Source organism: Malus domestica, chromosome 06 (assembly GCF_042453785.1).
Source record: "Malus domestica chromosome 06, GDT2T_hap1".
Classification (NCBI taxonomy): Eukaryota; Viridiplantae; Streptophyta; class Magnoliopsida; order Rosales; family Rosaceae; genus Malus; species Malus domestica.
The window spans coordinates 9161651-9181092 of NC_091666.1; the positions used below are offsets into that span (position 1 = coordinate 9161651).

The following is a 19442-nucleotide window of genomic DNA, read 5'->3' on the forward strand; positions in this document are numbered from 1 at the left end:
AGAGCGTAATAGACAGTGAGACTACATAATAGTAGTCAAAGTAGTTAAAGTACACTTATTAAACAACAGTGATAAGTTCGTCTAAACAGAAGAGAAAGTCAGAACAACGGGGATTCCTCGAGTGCCACAAAGAGTACAACTATCTAGGTCTTGGAGGGGTGAAAAATAAAGTTGAGTGGGTCAGCAAATCAATGCTTTATACGACATCCTTTATTTTCGAATATACTAACCCCTTGCCGTAAAACAAGTATAGTTTCCTTGAAACGTACCACGTATGTGTGTAACCAATAAATCAACAACATTATAGTAGTATAATAATCAGAATTATGCCAAATCATGATGTATCAAATGCCACAATAATATAATCATGTGATAATCAAGTATAGCTAAGTGCTCATGCATCTAAGCTGACATACAAGTTCGAACTATAATTTCTGACACAAACAGGACTGGGTGTAATCAATATGCTCTAGTACTACGATCATGTGAAGACTGGTGCAGAAGCACGGTCACATACAAGTCGGATTGCCTAATGCAATCTACACGATAGGACTGGCACCTAACTTGGATCCACGACGAGCGAACGGTGTGATGTGAACATACACGTGAAGGACTAGCCCTGGCCCTAGGGCGAGTACTAACACCAGTGTAGCAATAAAACACCCATAGTTTGCTCAAACCTAGTGTTTAAATATACCATTGTTACCTACTCGACGTCACGAACATCTCCAAATTTTCAGAAAAATTTTTGGACGACTCACGCGCCCCCACGAGCCGTTAAGGACACAGCCAGACGCTCCATTAAAAGCTAACAGACATTAACAGCGTTACCTGATGCTGTCAGGAATATTCCATCACCTTCTCCCATCCGTCGCCGTTGCCGTCACCGTCGTCTGCAACTTAATTTTTCGTCGGATTTCTGGAAAAATTTCAAATTCACTATTCTTCTTCATTTCTCAACCATTTTCGACATACTATATATGGATTTGAAGCTAGTGAAGTGAGGGATTGCATTATACCTGTTTGGAGTCCAAAAAGTGGACGGAGGTCGCCGGAAAAAACCTTGAAAGTTCCAGCCAAAAGTGAACTCTTCGAAACTCAGTCGTTTCACGTCGACCTTCTTCCAAAACAAGCCTAGGACCTTCAAAAAGTTGTGTAGAAGCCTTCCCAAGCTTCAAATCATCCTAACTCGTTCAAAAATACGTCGAACTTAATGTGCCCGAGTTCGGACCTCACGAGTTAAAACTCGTCTAAACTAGGTTTCAAGAACATGGTTTAGTTCGTGAAGAGGAGGGGAGTACAATGGTGTGGTTTTTGGGTTCGATCTGTGAGCTTAGCAGCTCGTTTGAGGGTTTTGCAGAGAAGAGAGCATGCGGGAGAGATAGAAGGAAGAAAGAGAGAAAGTTCCTTTTTCTCTTTTCTAATTGGGGGACAGAAATGAGGGAGAGATGGGATTGGTGAGAGAGAGGAATGATGGAGGAGGGTGCACGGGATGGGTTAGGGAAAAGCTAGGGATAGGGTTTTAGATTTTCTATTGAAAAGAGTACCGAAAATCTATCTGGGATAGTGTTTTAACACTGATAAAAATTTACGTACACTTGTAATGACATGTATAATTTAAATGCGATAGCAAGAAATAAAATGAAAGCGATAAGAATACGTCCACACCACTTGCCAATAAGGGCATAACCGTCAATACACATACTCGGAGAGAAATTACATAGAAAAATTAGGAACGGGTCGTCACACTCCACATGTCATAATATAAGTGGAGGAAATGATATATTTTTTTGTATCCCTTAATTTATTTTATAACACATGAAGTGCTTGCTTGACATTGGGTACTTTGAAATTTTCTCGAGGTCATGGCAACTTCGAATGAGAAATCCAATTTTTTCTTATTCATTTTTTTTAACATATAATTATTATTTTTGTTTAATTTACACGACATCACAAAACTAGATATTTGAGATTCACTATGTGCCACGTGATCAAACAAGCAGAGATATTTTTTCAAAAGTTAATGGTAAGACTAATAGTGCACGTCTTGCTAAAAGATGTAAATTAACACAATTTTGGTTTAGGAACAAATCTAAACTTGAATGAAAGCTGAGGGATCAGATTCTAAATTTTAGATAAAATCTTTTTTGCTTCTAGAATTTTCACTATCTATCTAGACGTGGTATGGAACCTTCTCCAAGCCTTTGTTTTCCCCTCCTCCACGGTTCCCCTGAGATTATCACATCGCATGCGTCTCCTCTATATAAAACCCCTTCCCCTTAAACCCCCCTTCCAACCCAACAAGTTCAAATCCAAATTTCCATTCACAAACCGATCAAAAACGCCAAATCAAAGCCGCTTCAATCTCTTTTCTTGTAGAACAAAAATGGCTTCGTCAATGTCAATCCTTCTCAAAAGGGCCGCAGCACCCGCACCAACCATCCTCTCCAAGCTCTCCAACCCCATCCGTTCTGCTTCTGTATCTCCCCTCGCTTCTCGGTCATTCAACACCAATAGCCAAGTTACCAGCTACGATCAGGATGAAAGCTCAGTCCCCGTCGGTCGCGGCACCGCCGACAGGTCTCCCTCCCGCCGCCGTGACCTCGGTTCTCCCTTCTTCTCAGGTAGTTGTTATCTGTGTTCTCTTTCCTTTCCCCAGTTCTAAAATGGTTCCATTTGTTGATCAGATATTTGAAATTCTTAATTGGGTTTGGTTTTCGATCACGTATCTCGATTGGGTTTTTGTTTTTGTCAGATATTTGAATTGGGTTTTGTTTGTTTTGTGATTTGCACTCGGATTTCTCCAATTGGGTTTTTTCTCGGTCAAAATTCTGAAATTCTGAACTGAGTTTTGTATTTGGTTAGATTTCCCGGTTGGGTTTTCCTTTTGATCAAACATCTCACCAGGGTTCTGTTTATTTTTGTGAGTTGCAGATGTATTCGATCCGTTTTCTCCGACGAGGAGCTTGAGCCAGGTTCTGAACATGGTGGACCAGTTCATGGACAACCCATTTCTGGCAGGGCTACAGGGAGGATCGAGAAGGGGATGGGACGTGAAGGAGAACGAGGAGGCTCTGTTTCTGCGAATGGACATGCCGGGACTCGACAAGGAAGACGTGAAGATCTCGGTGGAGCAGAACATGCTGGTAGTGAAAGGGGAGGGGAAGGACTTGGAGGATGAAGACGGCGGAGCGAGGAGGTTCTCGAGCAGACTGGAACTGCCTCCGAATCTGTACAAGATCGATTCGATTAGGGCTGAGATGAAGAATGGAGTTCTGAAGCTGGTGATTCCGAAGGCGAAGGAGGAAGAGAGAAAGGATGTGTTTGAGGTTAAGGTTCAGTAGTTGAGTAGTGACCGACTGGAGAGAGGGAGTTGGGTTTGGGAGTCTGAATTTGATGACTTGGGCTCTTTGAGTTGGTTTGATGATGTAAATTTGCATTTTTTGGTTTTGTTTCTAGACTTTCTATTTTCTTGGATGGTTGAACTGGGGAGCTCAGCTTTTGGATAAATAATAACAAGTTTTCATAATATATGGGGGTAGGTTGTTCAGTTTTGTTTTGTTGAAGTTATATTGTTGAGTTGGAAATGATTTGTGTTGTTCACAATATGGTATGTTCATTTTAACAGTGTTACACAATACGATCCGTTAAGATATTAAGTATGACATATAAAAGACACGAACACGAAAAATGGGGCATGAATGCCAGGTCTAGCCCTATGTACAAGTAGTATAGCATATGATGTTAGCATATTATCTTGTTCGCTAACCAATTAGTCTGATAATTAAGGAGTCAGTTGCACAGTGGATTGTTAGTTTCCAAATGTTTGTGGCTGCACAATCTCTCGTTTATGAAGTTGTGTAGGTTTATATGTTGTTCAGAAACATAACAGATCAGTTATGGTGATTGTTTATCATCCCTGTATATACAAGTGTTGGATCTTTCGTTCTCAACAAGTACTTAGGATCAACAGGCTTCTTATGGACCAAATACAAGCACAACTGCAACTCACAATATTCGTTGGCAACAGAATCAATTAACGGTAGGAGTATACAAGGGGAAAACAGAGCGTGGCCAGGTCGGCGGCAACCTCCTTATCGTTTCCTTTGTGTTTTGGTTTCTGTATCCTTTACTATAGTTACCTCGCAGTCCTAAACTCCAATCTCCACCTTGTTTCCACTCCGATCTTCCAATTTCCTGTCCTCCTTCCCTTCCTTCACGTTTTTGACATTTGATTTCATCCCACTTCTCCTAATACTTCCCAATTTGTTTCTCTCTCTGTATCAGTTTCATCCTTCTTCTCGTCCTCCCAACGCGATCCATCCCCCTTTGTTTTCACACTATCTCGATATGAAACTATGTCTCCTCACCGTGCTTTACACCACCACCTTCCACTTGTGTGCCTTTATTGGCACTGATGCCTGTGGTTTTCCCATCGACTTCCTTATCAGTTTCTTTTCGTTTTGTGGTGGAGGATCGTTTGGTGCTGTTTCGAGGATGATGGAGCTTTGTGTTATTTCCTTCCTGGGCCTTTGTTTGGTTGAATTTTAGGCTGCAGTGTGGTGGTGGATCTTCGATACTATGGTGATGGTTGAGGTGGTGTTTGTGCTACGCCCAAAGCTGCCTTTGGGCATTGCTTTTTTTTATGTTTGAGGTCATTTTTCTTACTTTTATGCTTAACTTGTATCTGAGCCTCTTTGTTTGTATGTGTTTGTGTAGGTGATGAAGTTTACTATGACAAAAAAAATTGACGATTCATAATTAACTGTTAACTTGTTTGATTCACACGGATGACAAAACGGTTTCTAATCGAAAGAAGCATTTTTAGAAAGAGTCATTAGATGATGATAAAGAGAATAAACGGTTTGGATGATGACATTTTTACATGTAAGGAAGATTACCTCTCTTTACATGTAAGAAGTCGACAATATAAGCTTGATATTGGTATGTTGGACTTGTAAAGCTCCTAATCAGCTCATATTTTTTCACAAGACAACTCAAACTGAATTCTATTCAAGAAGTTGAATTGGATTGAAATATTATGTCGGAGATGTTTTTTTTTTTTCCTAAGTTGAGATTGAATATTTTCAATTTGGATTGAAACATCATGTGGTAGATGTTTTTGGAGAACTATGTTTACATTCTTTTATATGATTAGATTGAATATATTTCAATTTGATTTTGTTTTCGAAAGACGGAAATTAATCTATTATGGCAAATGACAAGTAGTAGACTTTTGTTACAAGCGCGGACTAACTAATTGCAGTAAATAGCTAAAAAAAGCTCGAGCTCGGAGTTTTTATGCTTGGGTCATGTAAGAAAGAAACCAAACCTAAACAGAGTGATATTCCGTTTGGGTCAACTCGTTTAAAGCCGTATCTAGAGTGAAGAAAGTGAACTCTCAAGTAAACATAAGATCGATTACTGCAAATTGGTACACCTCGTTTGATTTGGTATTGCAATCAATAAAATGAGGCCATTAATTTTATAACAAATCGATCCTATGGGTTTTTAGTATTTGCAGTCAACAGAAAGAAATCAGAGAAAAGAAGTAAAAAACAAGGAGAGTGCATAATCAACTATTTTGCACATCATCACTGCTTCACTCTTAACAATTCTACAGAATTTGCCTCTATAATTTGATGATTTCGTTTTTACTCGTGCACAATAAAATGTGAATCTGCAATACAACGCATGTGGGTGGTTAATACAAGAATCAGATGGTTACATGAACATCCGCACATCCTACATACGGGAAATGTGTGTACGTAAACATGTAACATGGAAACAAAAATCTCGAATAAATTCTAATCAGCTGACCACATTATGTACTTGCAAGGCTTAACCGGTGTCTCTGCATCACTTAGACCCGGTACAATGTGCTTACATCGCAACAATCTCAACCTTCCATATCGCTATATCAGTCGGGTTCCGGATGCAAGAAGTTGTGATGCTCATTGAAGTTGAGACGCTTACCTTGCAATTCGTGTAAGGTTCTCTATTGTAGATAATCGCCCTCTTAAAACTGTCACGGCATATTCAAGGGACATACTTGCATGCACCAATTAGAATGTGCACTCTCTTTACTTCCGCCCCAGTTTTACAAGTATTACCCCCTCAGAAAATGAAGTCGCTAAGCTGAATACGTTTGCCTTTCTGGGAATTCCTACTGATAATATATCCACTCTCTTCCACATTAGCATTCATACAGTTCATACTATGCCTGTAGAATTAACAAGCCATTATAAAATCTGATATCAAAAGGCATAGGTAAAGGGCGGAAGGTAACAGTACTGATATGCTTACCAATCAAAGTGATCTTCGCAGCAAATAGATCCTGATATGATTGAAAGCCCAGTGCCTTTCCTGCAATACACATGCACATTTAATCTATTAGACACTATTACAGAACAATAAAAAAGAAATATACACATCACAATGTTTTACTATTGCTTTGTTTAATCTCTTAATTTTTCTGTACATCGAAACATAGAAACTCATTCACTAGATTTGAGTGGGTTAAAAAATAATGAGGTTTGACACCCACAGCCACCACTTAAAAATTGACAGATTAAAGCCAAGTTCAAACAAAGCAAAAGCAACAGAATCGTCAATAATTCTAAGTTCAGGCAAACCTACAGGTAGCAAAATGGGACTAATCCGAAATGTAAGTGAAGAATAAGTAACAATTTTTACTCATACTAATTGCATACCAAGTTGCAGTATACATGTCATAGAACTTATCAAAAGCTTTATCGAAACAGTACTGGCATGTCAAAAGATCCCTGATATCAGTCACCTGGCATGTTGATTTACAGCATTTCACCTACACAAATCAAATCAAATCAAAGCTATTAAGCATCCGAAGGAAATATCACTAAGTGATAGGAACCAAAGGTTCCTTCATCTACCAAGACTTATAGTCTCCATGTAAATACATGTATCATGAATCATGATTTGAATCTTGAGTGACATTGTGGCTCTATCTTTTCACACCGAACATGGAAGCAAAAATCAATAAGTAAATAAATGATAACCAATGCTACTTTTGTGAACAGAAGGGTGTTATTTCCACATTTGGTCCCTACACTTGTATTAGAATTGCTAGACTCTAAATATTTAGCACCTATTGACTTTAGTCCTGAGCTGAGTCAATATCTGCACTCAGTTAAACTGAAACAGAGAGATGTTTTACAAACTCGAACCCTGTCAACCTGAACTATACCACAGGTCCATACTGGTACAACATCTCTTTATTTTCTATAAATCTTAGGAAAGCAGTGATGCAAAGTCAGTACCCACCAGACGAGAGAGTTTATGAGAATAATATTGTCGATGGGATGGATGTGTTTGTATATGCTCAATCAAATGACCTGCACTGAAAATTACGATTATCAGTCCCAATGCTCTGGGTGTTTGCATATGGAATTTAAACTTGAATTAAGATCCTCACTGAAAATGTCAAGATTAATCAGCAAGCCATCCAAGAACAATAATATTCAAGCACTGTTTACTCCCGTTCTTAGTATAATGAGATATTCGCTTTTTTCCAAGCATGATATCTCATCTTCTGACTTCAACTAAGCCTCATCAAACTTGTGTTGGAAAACATAACAAAATAGAAATGAATGAATGGTAGAGAAGCTACCTACAACTTTCAAAAGAAAAAAAAAACAATTCAAATAACATCTTGAACCACAGTTGACAAAAGCCATTTTCCTAGTTTAATCAAATTAATGTACTAATATTATTGGTGACGCCATAAAAATTGCAACATTAATCAGTCTGGTAACTGAAAAGTGAGAAGTCAAAATTTCACATAGGAAAAAAAAAATGGCTTGATGTTAAGAAATGTAGAAATGTTCAACCAAGACACAACCTTATATTATTCCGTAAGTCAACTTAATATAATTCCACAAAGTGTAATTATAATGCTTACTTGTCACAGAGGGCAATGCTACAATGAAGGCAAGTGGCCAAATTTATTGAGTTGTAGCATTCATTGCACTTTGAAGCCGATATGTTTTTGCCTATCTGGTGGCATCTGCTAACACAAAAAAGGCACAAAAGGGATGGTGATTCCACTCTCAAGTCATGCGATAAATAGAACAGATGGATAATGTTTCCAGTCAAGTTATAGCATACCAAGACAAATCTAAAGGACGCAGCACAGTAGCTCACTAATTAAAAAGATCAAATGAACTATAAATGGAACAGTGGTTAGTCGAACAAATCCAATACAACTGGATATCATTCTAAGTTTCTAACTTTAAGCTAAGCACTATATTGCTAAAAAAAAGTGCCCAAATTGTTGAGGAAGTAAAAAATATGAGTTTGCAATATCAACTGCACATTTTTCTCTATGAGACGCCTAGCATTTCAAGTAATTACATATCCAGAATTGGGAAATGGAAACATCAGATGTCCAGAAGAAATTAAATTTCCATCTTAACAATCTATTTAACCTATATACACCCACATATATCAAACTCAATCTTAGATGAAAATGAAGTTGCTGATGAGATAAACAATTCCTGGTGAGTCGGCACTTCTACTTTTTATGGCAATATTATTTAAACTTCTCAAGCATACCAGCTTTCAATAGACTCAACAACATGGAGGTAAGGCCCAGTCCAATAATCTGGAGAGAAGGGGATCCCTGAACCCTTAAAACCCACATACATGTTTTGGTCGTATAAGACGAGCCAAAATGCCAAAAGCACAAAAGAAAAAAGAATGTATTTGGACAATTAGTTATAAAGTAATTCTAAACCTTCTGTATAATGCAAGAAGGTCTGGGGGTATTGAATTGGCTTTGCTGTGGCCCAAAGTCACCTGAAAAAAAAAAGGCATAGACTTTGACGAGTCATACCATCTATGTTTCCCAACGTTTTCATAAATTACATAGCCTAATTAAGGAAACAATAAGGACGGTGTTTACAAAAAATATAATAAAAAAGAATAAACGAGAACCTCGTTACTTGTCATCACCAAACAATCTTCAGCAAGGTGTCCAGGCCTTCTACATTTCCAACTACACAAACATGTTCACCATCACAGATGAATAAAGAGCAAATACCATCAAAATATATACTGGAATAAGTGCAGTCATGAACAGAAAGGAAATGCAAAAGGTTGCCTCTATCTGATGCATGGGCTCAACTTTACTGTCAGTTTTTACATTAGAGAAACTTAGATGGAAAATATACGTTTAACAAAATGAATACCAAACTTAGATGGAAAATATATGTTTAACAAAATGAATACCAATCATAAGTAGAAAGAATGGAACTCTTCTTGGACCAGCAATGGCGTTCATAATCCCAAGTGTCCCCAAAATCATGCATTGGTAAGGTACATTTGGGTCCAGATGAGACATCTGGTCTTTGATTGCTCAAGGGGTCCTAAGAAAATTATAAACAGGCCCGTTTATTGAATCAATAAATTTAATTAAACATTACAACAAATTTGTAATGCTAAATACCTTCACAACTTTAAGAGCTTGCAACAGATCAGCTTTGCACTCCATGCTGCAGATATCATCATCAGTCTGTGGAAGCAAATAAGTACCACTTAGATTCTAGAAATTAAAGTGCAAGGGAGAAAAGGAGACTCAGTAAGTGTTAGTTTAAAAGTTTTGTTAATGCACTTCACATAAAAATTAAAATCATAACCTACCTCATTGCAAATATATTCTCCGTATTTACCACACATGACACAAACAGGTTCTCCTGGATTAGGGAAACGCTGTTCAGTTCTGCTTTTTACTTGATCAGATTCATTTAAGTGACCTGATGGAAGCATAGCAAGAGAAAATAGCATTAACAAGGACAAATGATCTAATGCCTGGTTTTTAGCCACCTTAAATAAATTAAGTATTTCTTTGTACAGAATAACTAACCAGGATTTGGAAGATCCTGCTTCCCTTCACATTCTGAAGACGTACTTTCATCACCTATATTTTTCAAATTGCCATGTATTGGCCAAAAAATATTAAAATCATAGAAATAGAGAAACTTCTACTCGTAGTCTAGCAGCAAGGAAAAGCCACTGACTAATATCACAGAAGAGCAAGAGCAGAAAAAAAGAAAAGTCTATAAAAATTTTATATGCATCAACTTTTTCACATTTCACATTTCAATCCGTTAACCTTTGGCGATCAACTTAAATGAAGTACATCTTTAATCAATAACATCCAATCGAGCAATACTGATAACTAAGCATCTATTTAATCCTTTGTATTTTAGTTTCAGTAAGTTAGGAAAAACCGAACCCTTGAACTAGTACCAAAACCGAATTGCAAATAAAATTTTTAGGCCTAGAATATCACTCTAAAATAACTTAGTTAGCAAACTATTAATCAAATTCTGACGTCGCTGAATGCCTTGAAAATAGCACAAGCCCAAAAGAAAGCTTACTTACTATCATATTGCACCAAACTTAAACACGACTTCGAAGTTCCTGGCTTTCCCTGCCACAACAAGAAACCAAACCTCAAAATGCTGACCTATATCAATAAAAAAAACCACAAATGCAAAACAAATTAACAGCAACAATTTCAATTACCAAAACATCACAAGTTAATTCCTGGTAATTCTGCGATGTACAAACTTCTTTTCTGCTCATACATTTCACAAATAATAAAAAAAAAAAATATTAAGCAATAACAAAAGCAAAAAATCGCAATTTATAAAAATTAAAAACAAATTCGAATGATAATTGAAATTAGAAATCAGCAATTGCCTTCTCCTGTCTATGTAATCCTGGTGCGACATAGGTGCGTCGTTCTCCTCGATTTCGCGGTTCTGACGGCGAGGGGGAGGCGGTTTTGGTTTTGGTTTCGGATCACGACGGCGTTTGCAACATATAGTTTCACCATCACCGGCTGGCATATGTTGTTGAAGCGGCGGAGCATTGCCGGTGGCGACGTTGTAAGCTGGAAGTGGACGGAAATGAGTTAAAAGGAACAAAACGCGGCGTTTGGAGGGGAAAGGAAGGCGGTGGAGACGAAAGGGTAATAGTATTATTGAAGTTACCTTGGAGGTTTTGAAGAACGGAGGAGAGACTGAGGTCCTTCTTGTAAGAAATCGAAGGGTTCTTGTAGAAATTTGACCTCGTCGACATTTTCCAGCTCTCTTGCGTGGTTTGCAGAGTACGCACATGGAACGGCAGGCCTGTGGTTTTGACGAAAGAGAACGGAGGAGGTGTTGGATTTTGATGGAGCTACGTTCCATTAAATGAACTGCAATTCTTGAAAATATTTGTATTAAAAACGTTTCTATTAGATCTATTCTAATTTTTCGAGTAAAACTCAAATTTTAGGTTATAATTCTATTCATATTAGATTAGGAATGTGATTGCGTAAATCTTAATATATCTATGGATATCCTTGAATATTCCTTATAGTAGTTAATATCCTATTAGAGTTTTAATTCTATTAGAGTAAGAATTTAACCTTCTATACCACTATAAATAAAGGCACAATGGGGTGATACAAAACACACCTCAGAATTACATCTCTCTCTTTTCTCTCCTTTTGTCGGCCCTCTCCCTCTCTAGTCCTAAATACAGTTTAGTAAATTAGGTCTACAATACATTATCAGCACGCTCTTGCCAAAAGTTAAAGAATTGAAGGATTGTGGAGGAGGCTTTCTTCTACAACATAAAAGGCTTTCAATTATTTTTTGCCAATCAGGTTCTTTTAAAATATGAAATTTTAACGAAAAGCTCCTAGTACTGTTCACTTTAACGAAAAACCACATTTTTACACTAAAAAGTCAATCCTGATACTATTCACTTTACCCTTTATTTTGTTCTTATTGTTAAAACTTAAAGTTTTTAAGCTATTTTCATTAGGTTTCCTTTTAAAATAAATTAAGATATTTGAAACGACATTGAAGCATGAAAACATTCTGCATGAACCCCTATATTTATATTTTCCTTTCAATTATATATATTGCATATGTGTTCATAAATTTTGTCAATATATATATTTGTTCATGCAATACACAATTATGCTACGTGGAATTTGTGAGTCAAAACATCGAAATTAATTTAGAAGCACTTAGGGTTTTTAACCCTAAAATTCGAAAAAAAAAAATATGGGAATTAATGCGGCATAAGCTGCGGTTCACCGCCACTGAGCCCTGTCGCTGGTCTGCAGCCTAGCCGCATGGAGCACCTTGGGACTATGTCGTTGGATGTTTATACCACACGGTAGCAGCCTTTTAGGCTTTGTTGTGCACGCATGACACCCAGGCCCTTGGCCTGGTTAGGGTTTTGAAACGGGCCTGCAGCTTTAGCCCACTCCAACAAGCCTGCAGCTCTGATGGGCTCACTCATGCACCCTTGGCCCATCTCCAACAAGCACGATGCTTGCTGGGCTCGTCTCTCTCGCCACCTGTAGCAAGCTTGCTTGCTGGGTCCCTGTGCCTCGGCCCGCAATCTAAAGGCAGCCTTTTGACTAGGCTTCTCACACCATGCCTAAATCGAAGCTAGCATTTGCTGGGCTTTGCATGCACCCCACACTCAAGCCCACCCCTGTGTTGGGCCTGTGCTTCTCACGCCAATTTTGAGGCCCAAAATCAGCAGCTTACTTGCTAGGCCTATCCCAGACCCCGACCCATAGCTTACGGCTATGATTGGGCTGCATTGCAACTAACCCATGGCTTACTAAGCCCTTTTTTTAGGGCCTTGCCCCATACACGGCACCCAAGCCTATCGAGATTAGGCTATAATTTTAACCCGAATATTATTATTATTTTTGCTTCTATAATCAAACCTGAATGGTTATGATCTATTGAATTAATTAAAGTGACTAGTAGTCCATTAATCTAATAATTAATCCAAAATTATTGACCTGAAGTTCACCTTTTGGCTATTAATGATTCAATAAATTATTTCGTTTCTTTGAACTGTTGACTATCTTTCATAGTCCTGATGCACTCACACTTGAGTTCCTAAAGCAACCCACAAATTCACTACACTTTATTGTATACTGTCTTCTGTGTTCTTGCAGGTACCCCTGTATATGAACCGAACGTTCATAACTAAATCGAACCTGTAGTTTCGAATTTAGTGCGTTTGAAACCCGTAGTTTTCATTCAAAACTTACCACATGAAACCTATAGCTTTCATGTTTAAATTAAACCAACACATGTCTATAGAACCTGCATGTTCTACGATATATGTCTATGGCTTTCTATACGACTAACCACGTTTTGTTGTACCCTCTGTTTTAGGGACATGTTGAACTTGAACAAGCTCGATTTCACCACTCTGGAAGTATATGGAAGAAACTACCTAAAGTGGGTTCAAGAGGTGAAGCTCCATCTTACTACAAAGAGTCTTAGAGCTACTATCGAGCAACCTACCGATGATGAACCCGTTGACAAAGCTCAGAAAGCCTTTACTATGATCTTCATCTGCAGACACATCCATGATGCATTGCAGACCAAGTACTCTGCAGAGGAGGATCCACGTATCCTCTAGCTTGCTCTGGCCGATTGGTTCGATCATCAGAAAGACAGTTACTTGCCTAAAGCAAGACATGACTGATAACATTTATACTTCCAAGACTTTAAGTTTGTGAATGAATACAACTCTAAAATTTGTAGAATCCGATCACTGCTTAAGTTTTGTAAAGAAGACTAATCGAACAAGATATTGAAGGGAAATAATGAGATTTATATGGGATTTCTAGTGACTAGCATGCATATACAATTCAAGATTTATATACATTAGCAACGGAAGCATGTTATCACATAATATCAAAGCTATAGTCATGCCAATCCCCTTCAAGGTTTATGTGAGATGCATAAAAACATTTTATTGAAGAACAAAGTGAAGGTGTAGTTTTATACCTCTTGATCTTGACTTGAGACCAAGGATTGACCACCTCCAAGCTCTTTGTTCTTGGAATCCTTGAGCCTAGCCTCCCTCCTTGCTTCCTCCACCTTGCTAGAATGAGTGCTCCTTGGTTCTCCTTTAGTCTCCAAGGTTGAAGACCTCTAAAGATCCACACCCACTAGTGTAGTGAGATGGATGGAGGAATGACCAAAAGGAGAAAAAATGATTAGCTAAAATCTCCTCTTGGTGGCCGGCCTTGTGAGTTGAGAGAGAGATTGTGTTTTTCTTTATTTTGGTGAAAATAAACTCACAAAAACCCTAATGAAACTTTTCACTAAAAGTTCCTTTTATATCTCAAAGAAAGTTAGCCAACAACTTGACTCCCTCTCTCTCCCTTTCCCTTTATTTGGCCGGCCCCTTTGTGTTGTTTGGGCTTTTGGGCTTTTATCATTTCAAGTTATCATATACTTGAATAAAAGGACCCAATGGATTTGGGCCCAATGGGCCCAAATGAACCCGAACTTTTCTTTAAGCCCAAAACGATCTTTTATCGCTTTTATGATTTCTTTAGACTTTCTAATTAATCACAACACTTAATTAATCCAATTAATTATTTCCATCATCCATTAGTTGTCTCACTACAAGAGTGTATCGGTGTACAATCATTTTAGGTTCTAATTAGCAAGGCAGTGAGGTGATTGGCACCAATCCAATTGATTATATTTAATCCAATCACTTAGTGAATTAAAACTTACTTTTAATTCTCTTTTTTCTTTGACGACTACTTATTTAATCATCTAGAAGAACTCACAAGCCATGAGTGACATCTAACCATATATCATGGCTACCCAAGCTAATGTAGAATTTGTTCGGAGAACCTATTCAGTTGGAATTACAATGTAATTCGATCATTCTCTAAAACAATACTCTCAATCACATTATTAGGGTATGGATATATTATGTCAAACCCCTAATGTGATTATTCCATGTTATATGATTCAATTGAGTCGTATAGGAACGCTTTCCTTTATTACGCTCGATACTTCGGCCGAAGATTCCCGAATCATATCTTAGAGTATTCATCCTCTCATAACGAGGATTAGAGATCCCTTGTTGATCATTCACATGCCTCTGAGAATAAATCACTGACCCCAACAATGCATAGAACACACCCAAGATGAGGTGTGGTCATGTCTCATTATCAAAATGATCAGCAACGTATCCCCAAGACAACTATGATATCTCAGGTCAAAGGATTACTTACATTATTCCAACCATTAGAGTTACTTGCTTGACATGTGAGTAGACCTCCATGCAAGTACTCTCGTTCGATTGTATTCAGTGAACTCATTCCCTTAATGAGCACCTACATACTTGTCTTAGTGTCACTACACGAATGGGATGAGACTTTCCATCCTTCCAATTGAAGGGGACATAGTATGTACTGGTCTATGCATTGTCAGTATCCCTCTGACAATCCTATGACCAGGAACCTTTTTGGACATGATGGTTATGTGAAGAAGGTCTCTGTAGTCTAACATCATTAGATTACTTCTTCCATCGATCCATTGTCCATGGATTCACTATTTAGGACATATATCGTTTATTGAGATAGTCCTAATTAGTATCTTTGCCTTTTGATGTATAAGAGTCATCTATACACACATTCATTGTTCTGAAAGGTTTCTTCCAAAGATTGACTTTCAGGGTATATCTCCAACAGATATACTGAAAAAGACCTATTGGACCTTCAATGCCACCAATATTGTCTTGTAGCAACAATATAGGGCACAGAAGTTCACCAAATTTATCTGTTTTACTTCTCGTTGAAAAGCAGAACCAGCTTTTGATGAAGAATCATCAAGCTTGACCCTCTAGCTCGAACGTTCCGCCAGAAGTGCATGAGACTAATTCTAGTAGCCATAACCGACGAAAACCCTGTCGTGGCAGTGGAAATGGGTGGCAAGCCCCACAACGAGCCCAAGGTTAACAAAATACAGGCCCACCCAAGGGAGGAAATTTAACCTAGAAGTGCCAACCCCTTGCCTCTAAGGCCCTAAACTTCAAGAACAAGGGAAAATCTATCGTTCAATCTGATTCCACTGAACTAGACATGTGCTATTAATGTGGATCAAAGGATCATTGGTCATGCGTATGCCGAGCTACCCCAAAGGCTATTGCCCAGTATCATTTCCATTGTGAGACTAACTTTATGTATGTAGAACATCCTGAAGATGCTATTACAACTTTGGAGGTTTTAGGTTTTCAGGAGGCATTCGCTCCCATGGAAGAATAAAGTTTTATTTTTCTAAGACATGTTAGGGCGTTTTACACCCCTAGTGGCCGAACTCCTCCCCTAAATTTTAGGTCTATGGTTCAATTTTTGGACAATTTTTCTAAGTTTTTGGAATTATTTGTTTGGTTTTGGTTTGTTTTGAATTATGGATAATTATTTTATGGATAGTATTTCTTGAATTAATTAATTGAATGAATGAAATTATATTTATGCATGCAACGAATTCAATTAATTTATTTCTAGGTATGACTAGTGGGGAAGTTAGTTGTCTGGCTGATAGTGCCACCACACACACCATATTGCGTGAGAAAGACTAATTTACTAACTTCGTACCTAAAAATGCACCTTTGACAACCCTCAAGCCCATCCAACCTGATAGAAGGATACGGAAAGGCCCGTATTATGTTGTCCAATGGTACTAACAATTAAAGAGGCACTATATTCTCCATGTTCCAATAGAACGTTGTTGAGTTTTAAATATATTCGAGATAATCAATATCATGTTGAAACCATTGAAGAGAATGGTTCTGAATTTCTTTGCATCACTTCTTACGAATATGGCCAGAAGCGTATTCACGAGAAGCTGGAACATCTCCCGAGTGGGTTGTACATAACAACCATTTGATTCGTGGAGACCCATCATGTGGCTGGCCCTATGGCTGGGATTCAGAGCACTCTCCTACTTTGGCATGATCGAATGGGACACCCCGGATGACATATAATGCGCCGTATCCTTAAAGTATCATATGGGCACCACTTAAAATCTTATCTTGGCCATCCACTTTGCAAAGCATGCTCCCTGGGGAAGTTGAACATTCAACCCTCACTTACAAAGATTATTCACGACCCCCCTAAGTTTCTTAAGAGGATTCATGGGGATATTTATGGACCTATCCAACGAATATGCTAACCATTTAGATACTCATAGTGTTGGTTGATGTATCGACGCGATGGTCACATGTCTGCTTATTGTCCACATGCAATGCTGCATTTACAAAACTCCTGGCACAAATTATTAAGCTTATGGCTCACCACCCTGATTATTCGATCAAGTCGCTTCGGCTGGATAATCTTAAAGAGTTTACGTCATAGACTTTTGACGATTATTGCATGTTTGTTGGGAATAAAGTTAAACATGCTGTATGATGAGTAGATTTTATATTATATATTTTACCCTAATCTTAGTATATTTTGGTTAATATATTGGAAGAATTTTGATACTTTGAATTGTATTTTCAATATAGGACTTTCGACTTCCTCTGGAGCAAAACAGGACCAAATGGACGAATTTTGGAGTAATTCTAGTTGGAGGACGTTCGTGAGTCACTTAGCTTGATCGTATCAAAATTTGGGATTTTTCCACCAAGCGGTTATTTTCTGGCGATGAAATAAAGAAGCAGTGCGCAGTGCTGGAAAATGACGTTTTTGGGCTTAAATGACGTTTTTGGAGCCCAATATGACCTCGGATGGGTTCGTGGCCTTCTGGAAAAGTGTTCAGAATATTCCAAACATCAAATCCAGCTATATTGGGCCAGTTTTGGAGCAGCTTATGGGCCAAAACGTGGCTGTTCAGATTTTAGACGAATTTTACTATTTTTATTTAGGGTTTTTATTAATTTTAGTTGGCTAGGGTTTGTGTGGTGGCTTAGCAAATATATTGCTTAGCCGTCTACAGTTTTTGATTACGCTTTATTTTATGCAATATTGGAGACAGAGAGAAATGCTAGGGTTTTGAAGATTTTCTACTTGAAGGTGTTTTCAATCCTTTTCTTAATAGATATTTCTATGATTTCAATTATGAATATGCGGAACTAATTTCTTTTGCTAGGGCGAAGCCTTGAGCCTTAGCATGAATATGTGATTTTTATTTAATTGCTTATGATTGATTGCATGCATATTTTGAATTGTTAATCACCGGGATAAAAACTATCTAATTGTCTTAATGCCTGATCACCATTAGGATCTTTAGAAAAGTAATTTGATGCAATTTTGGTCGGAAGGTTCCCTGAAATTGACGCTGGCTTCTTGTGATTAATAATTGTAATTTCTCTTAGGATGAATATCACGTCTTAAGGATTGCATGGTTTTTCAAAGGATTTTCATAAAACATAATGAGTCTTTCATGTTTAGATTTGATCCGAACGTCCGGACGGGTTGCATGTTAGATATACGTTCTATATTGGAGGTTCCAAGTAGAATATGAATTAGGAAAATCTAACCTTCAAAGTGGCATGTGTAGATCATAAGTAATGGGTAAAAATTCATAGGATTGCTAGGTGATGGTAGAACCCTAGTGCCTTCTTAATTTGATTTTCTCATAACTGTTTTCTTCTCCCTAGCTTTAATATTGCAGATTATCTATTTTAATTCATTAAATTCGTTTTTACTTTAAGTAGGTTATAAAATCAATCATCCAAATTTCTACTTTACAATAATTAATTGAAATTTGGTTTGTTTCGGTTTATTTAATAATCCCTGTGGAGAATGACCTTGCGAGATCCGTTTATACTACAATATCCTTGTAATTCTTGCAAGTAAAATAGAAGGTTTTTATCGCATTCACATGAGTTGTAAAAATCCCTACCAAGAAAATGGCGCCGTTGCCGGGGATTATTTAAAATAATCCCTACGAATCAGATTTTCAATTAGTTATTGCTGTTTATACATATAAAAAAAAAAATTAATTTTCGTTTTATTTTATTTTTACAGATTATAACAGTACAACAGTGCAGATTTCTGAAATCTGTGCATGGTCAGCACCCGTTCAACAGTGCAGAAATTGATTCCACTTGATCCAGAACTTGAGCAGAATTTAAGGAGGCGCAGAGAGCAAAATTTGCAGCGGGTTCGTCCACTGCAGGAGACATTTCTGGAAACAGTATCTACTGGGGACCTGCACAACAAAGACAAAATGGCGTTTGTAATTCCAGAGGCAGGTCAGCCCCTGGGTGATTCACTGACTGCCCATACCACAAATATACCCAGTTGCATTACATATCCGGCAGTGGAAGAAGGGACTGCATTTGAAATAAAACAGCACATGTTGAATATTCTACCTACGTTTCATGGGTTTTCATCTGATGATCCTAACATGCACATTGCAGAATTTTTAATGGGGTGCAAAAACATTTTGGTGAGGGGATTTTCGGCTGAATCAATTAAGCTGCGGTTATTTCCATACACTCTAAAAGATCAGGCAAGGAGATGGCTCCTCACACTCCCATCTGGAAGCATTACAACTTGGGCCCAACTCAGTGAAAAATTTTTAAACAAGTATTATCCGGCTTCTAAGACCCTT

The 19442-nt window shown here is 37.9% G+C and overlaps 2 protein-coding genes across 2 annotated transcripts; one reads left to right on the plus strand and one right to left on the minus strand.

Annotated features, from left to right (window-relative positions):
- Positions 1-2068: 2068 nt before the first annotated feature.
- LOC114825618 (heat shock 22 kDa protein, mitochondrial-like) lies at positions 2069-3531 on the plus strand. The gene is made up of 2 exons (XM_029104567.2): positions 2069-2624; positions 2935-3531. The coding sequence occupies exons 1-2, from the start codon at positions 2249-2251 to the stop codon at positions 3342-3344; spliced, it is 786 nt and encodes a 261-aa protein (XP_028960400.2). The 5' UTR covers positions 2069-2248; the 3' UTR covers positions 3345-3531.
- A 2084-nt stretch (positions 3532-5615) lies between these two features.
- Positions 5616-11247, minus strand: LOC114825619 (uncharacterized). The gene is made up of 15 exons (XM_029104568.2): positions 11037-11247; positions 10744-10936; positions 10567-10618; positions 10423-10471; positions 9902-9955; positions 9679-9791; positions 9485-9550; positions 9268-9404; positions 8974-9034; positions 8774-8835; positions 7940-8044; positions 7303-7378; positions 6714-6826; positions 6307-6366; positions 5616-6223 (listed from the first exon to the last, which is right to left on the minus strand). The coding sequence occupies exons 1-15, from the start codon at positions 11122-11124 to the stop codon at positions 6118-6120; spliced, it is 1335 nt and encodes a 444-aa protein (XP_028960401.2). The 5' UTR covers positions 11125-11247; the 3' UTR covers positions 5616-6117.
- Between the last annotated feature and the right edge of the window lie 8195 nt (positions 11248-19442).